The 4,286-nt window shown below is 32.5% G+C and overlaps 1 protein-coding gene across 1 annotated transcript; it reads left to right on the top strand.

The window, feature by feature from the left end:
• The first annotated feature begins 2,581 nt into the window (after positions 1-2,581).
• LOC118750781 (cuticle protein 5.1-like) lies at positions 2,582-2,920 on the top strand. The gene is made up of 2 exons (XM_036485514.1): positions 2,582-2,593; positions 2,672-2,920. Exons 1-2 carry the CDS (start codon positions 2,582-2,584, stop codon positions 2,897-2,899), a joined length of 240 nt encoding a protein of 79 aa, XP_036341407.1. The 3' UTR covers positions 2,900-2,920.
• The last annotated feature ends 1,366 nt before the right edge of the window (positions 2,921-4,286 follow it).

Raw genomic sequence — 4,286 nt, 5'->3', positions numbered from 1 at the left:
GATTACGCCGGGCTTAGGCTCAGCAGCAGCGAAGGCGAAGAGGGCAACGAAAACGAGAGCGAACTGTATTGGAAAAGGAGAAAATAATTTATGAAAGTATTATTACAGTTATTAGCAAATTAAACAATTCACATGTGCAATTGCAAGGATTCTAAGGATATCAAAAATTTAATTCACTTACGTATTTGAACATTTTGATTGTTTTGTTATTGATTGCGGTCTTACTGCAGTAGAGCAAAATTAAACTGATGATGAATTGGCTTCGGGCATCAGTTTAAATACTAGTTTGTGAGTGTGCCTACATTTAAATATGTATGTATGTAGATATTTATGTATATGTCAATACTGTAAGTTCGGAATAGTGGCAATGAATTAGGTGGACAAGTGGGCAGCCGTAAATGACATTATTGACCTAAACACGTACACAACTTATTGTCTGTGGAGTAAACACTCAATGAATGCCCGCATACATACACGCATATTTTCGATTGCACATACCTACATCATATATACATCTGTATATTAAACCATACCACCTTACAAGCAAACAATTAATTTACTGACAACGGGTTGTTACGTTAGGGACAAGAACTGAGATGTGGTAAGTTAGTACTAGAACGAGGTACTTGAAGTTGATGAACTTCGGAAGTAAAATAAATTGTCTCCTCGAGAAATTCTCTCCTCGAAATTGTCTCCGAATTGAAATACATTATTTCCAAAAGTTTCATGATTTTTGCCTAGCTTTATTTTACTGACATTAAGGAGGCACGTTAGTGTGATAAGAATTGAGATCTGGTGGGTAAATACTAGAACGGGGTACTTAAGGTCAATGAACTTTAGAATACAGAAAATTGTTCTGCTCGAGTCAAGAACATCGATATGTCATACTTTAAGATTCGAACGTAAATGCCGAAGATATGACGGAAAATTTAAAAAAGGTACCCCTACGTTCGGTAAATTTTTTTTTACAGTTGCCTTGAAAAATACTTTAGATTAAAAGCTGTATGGCAAACTTTTTTTTCTGGTACGGCCTAGGGCACAGTGACTCAAACAAGTGTTCACATGTTGATTTTTTTTTAGTATTCATGTTTTCACGTTAAGTCTTTTTTTTTACAAATACAGTATAAAAAGTTTCAAACTATAAACAAAATCTAGAAAAATTCATAAAAATTTCGAACTTTTTAATCTGAGGTTTGAGAATTTTTTTTTTTGTATGCAGGTTTAGAGCCTAAAGTAAAATTCTAGTAGAATAAAGTGCAAGTTTGAAGCCGCTCAAGAATCGCGTTGAATTTTAATATTTTGTTTTTGCGTATGGTCTTGCGCACTTTATTTATTTTATAAGAAATTCGTGTTTATATGGAGAAAAGGGCAAAGCTCCGACAGCAAAAAAAAAATAAACATTAAAAATTAAAGTTTTTGGCCTTAGCTTGATATTTGCACTTGTTAAAAAAAAAAAGTTAGTGTAAAAGTTTTGTTACAAATTTGTTGAATTACTCTAATTTTTGTATAAAGTTTGAAAATCTGGTTTTGGTTAAAGCATGAATAATATTTGTATCAAAAAATAATAAAAAATATTTGCTTGAAAGTCATCGTGCACTTAAAAAAAAATGAACATGTGAACACTTGTTTGAGTCACTGCATATGTGTATGCATACTAAGGTGATCCAAAAATGCATGTGAAGAAGTAAAATCGGAATATTAAGTTACCATTTTTAAATCCTAGTGATTTTTTATGTGCCCCTCATTGGATTTTTTTGAGGTTTTCAGGGGTTCTGTAAAAAATGGCTAATAACAGAAAATGGTTCAATAAACAATTGAATATTGTTATTGAAGGTATCTTGAAAAGAAACAAAGTCTTCCGATCAAAATATATTGATGATCAAGATTTCTACGAAAACTTGTTCTTCCCCATATAAAATACAAAGGACTTTTTAAATATTTTTGATTTAAAAATAAAAAATAAAAAAACTGGGGTATAATTTTTTCAGTATATGTAGTACAATCCCAGGGGGTGAGAGCAGTAAAATTCCGACATTACTTTATTTTTTTTTGGACCACCCTAATGTACATACATGCACTATGTTGGTATAGGTAACAGCAACTACTACTACGCAAACGAATGCATTTTTAAGTATAAATGTGTACGTGCATAAATAGCGAATGATATTGTTATCAGGAATTAAGCTTAGCTAAGAAAAATTGTGCCTACTCGCCGACCCTGAAATGACAATGAAATAACGAAGGTAAACAGTTAGTTTAATATGCAACGCAAATACTAAGTAACTGCCAAAATAATTGCGTTAAATTTAAGCAAGATTAAAATAAAAACAAATAGAAACGTGCTTTAGCCAAAATTGTCACTTTTCGTGGTTCGAACGTAGCAAATAAATATACACATGGCATAGCTCGGCGTGCATGTCCAAGTACAAATGAACTTACTTACTTATTTATAATTTTTATTTGGTTTTGTAAAATTTCGAAGACCATCGAAATTTATTTAAATACTCGAGTAATACAACATTTTAGTATCAGTTCAATTTTACACTTCTACGGCGAAACAGATAACAAAAAATTATTCAAAATGTTCAAATACGTAAGTATACAAATAGTATTCTTCAATTCATTTTTAAGTACAATTCTTAACAAAATGTTGTTTTTTTTCCACCCACAGTTCGCTCTCGTTTTTGTGGCCCTCTTCGCCTTCGCTGCTGCCGAGCCTAAACCCAGCGTCTTCGCCGCACCATTGGCCTACTCTGCCCCATTGGTCGCATCGCCCTACGCTGCCGCCTATGCCGCTCCCTATGCTGCTTACGCCGCTGCTCCTTATGCGGCCTATGCTTCACCATACGCTGCCTACTCCGCTTATCCATACAGCGGCGCCTACTTGCTTCGCAAGTAAATGGAATGTGGCTGAAGAAAACTAGACTGAACGCATTAGAAATAAGTTAGAAAATGTACATAAATAAAACATGGACTTGAACGATTATCAATTTAATTACTTTTATATTTTATGGGAAAAAAGAATGAAGAAAGAGGCTCCCAATGAAGTGGCTAGCGACTGCCACCTTAAACTGGGAGGGCTCTCGGTATAGAGCTTACCGCATACTCATGAGAAGTGCCCTTGTTCGTACCCAGTTTCTGTTCTCCTCATTTCTAACTATTAAAGTTTTTTCTCTAGCATTTTAATTTTTTCCATTATTGGACTATTTCTGCCAAAGGTAGCCGATTTTTCTTTATTATTTTGGAGCGAATATTGTTCGTTCCTTGTCAACTTTGATTTGGAGACATAACTGTTCGGCGGTGTGCTATCTTCAATATAATTATTTACTCTTGGTGGTTTGGAAGGTTTAAATGAGGTTTTTGCAGGTCTGGCTCACAATTAGGGATATAAAGCGTGCTTTGTTGAACTCGGCCCTAGTTTATAATTTTATTGGTTTATATAAAAATTTTTGGTGCAAAATGCTGAGAAAGTAAAGACTTTGAAGAAAATCGATTCTTCTGTTCCCGCAAATAATTGGAACATAATAAAAACTAGTTGAAAACAATTATAAGATTCCCCAAAACGAAAAAAATGCAAAAGTAAAAGTGTAAATTAAAAAATTTCATCAGAATTTCAAATCAGAATCGTTTAGGCGGTTCGGAAAGAAATTTGAAATTCTGATGAAATTTTTTAATTTACACTTTTACTTTTGCATTTTTTTCGTTTTGGGGAATCTTATAATTGTTTTAAACTAGTTTTTATTATGTTACATTTTGCACCAAACAATTTTATATAAACCAATAAAAATTATAAACTAGGCCTCGATAAATATCTTCAAAATTGTTTTAGCTTTCATTAAGAAAAAATATTTCTAATCCTTTGGAAAATTAAGACTCTTGATTATTTTGAGCAGTAAATTCAAATTGTAGTTTGACAACACAGCACTATGGGATTTTTACCAATGTTTTAGCGGAAATTAGTTATGGCTAAACAAGTAGAGCATAATTTTTAATTGATTGGAGTAAGATTTCCCACACTTTTGCAAAAAAAAAAAAAAAAAAAACTTAAACCTTAACGACCGAGGGGTCTAGCGGGGTCACCTTTTAATTTTTCGTTTTATTAAAAAAGTTTGAATGTAATTTTTTACATATTTATTTTAAGAAAAAAAATTCACTTAGTCATAAAAACTATTTATACAGTGGCTATTTTTGCAAAATGTTGCCAAATTTTATTAATTTCAAACGAAAAAAAAAGAGCAGCCTTTGCAGCAACGAAATTCTGAACAGCCTTTTATTTCCTCACTTTA

Source organism: Rhagoletis pomonella, unplaced genomic scaffold (genome assembly GCF_013731165.1).
Source record: "Rhagoletis pomonella isolate Grant_MI unplaced genomic scaffold, Rhpom_1.0 Rhpom_scaffold_00389, whole genome shotgun sequence".
NCBI classification, from domain to species: Eukaryota; Metazoa; Arthropoda; class Insecta; order Diptera; family Tephritidae; genus Rhagoletis; species Rhagoletis pomonella.
The sequence above is the reverse complement of the archived record's forward strand: the minus strand, read 5'-3'. Positions and strand labels throughout refer to the sequence as shown.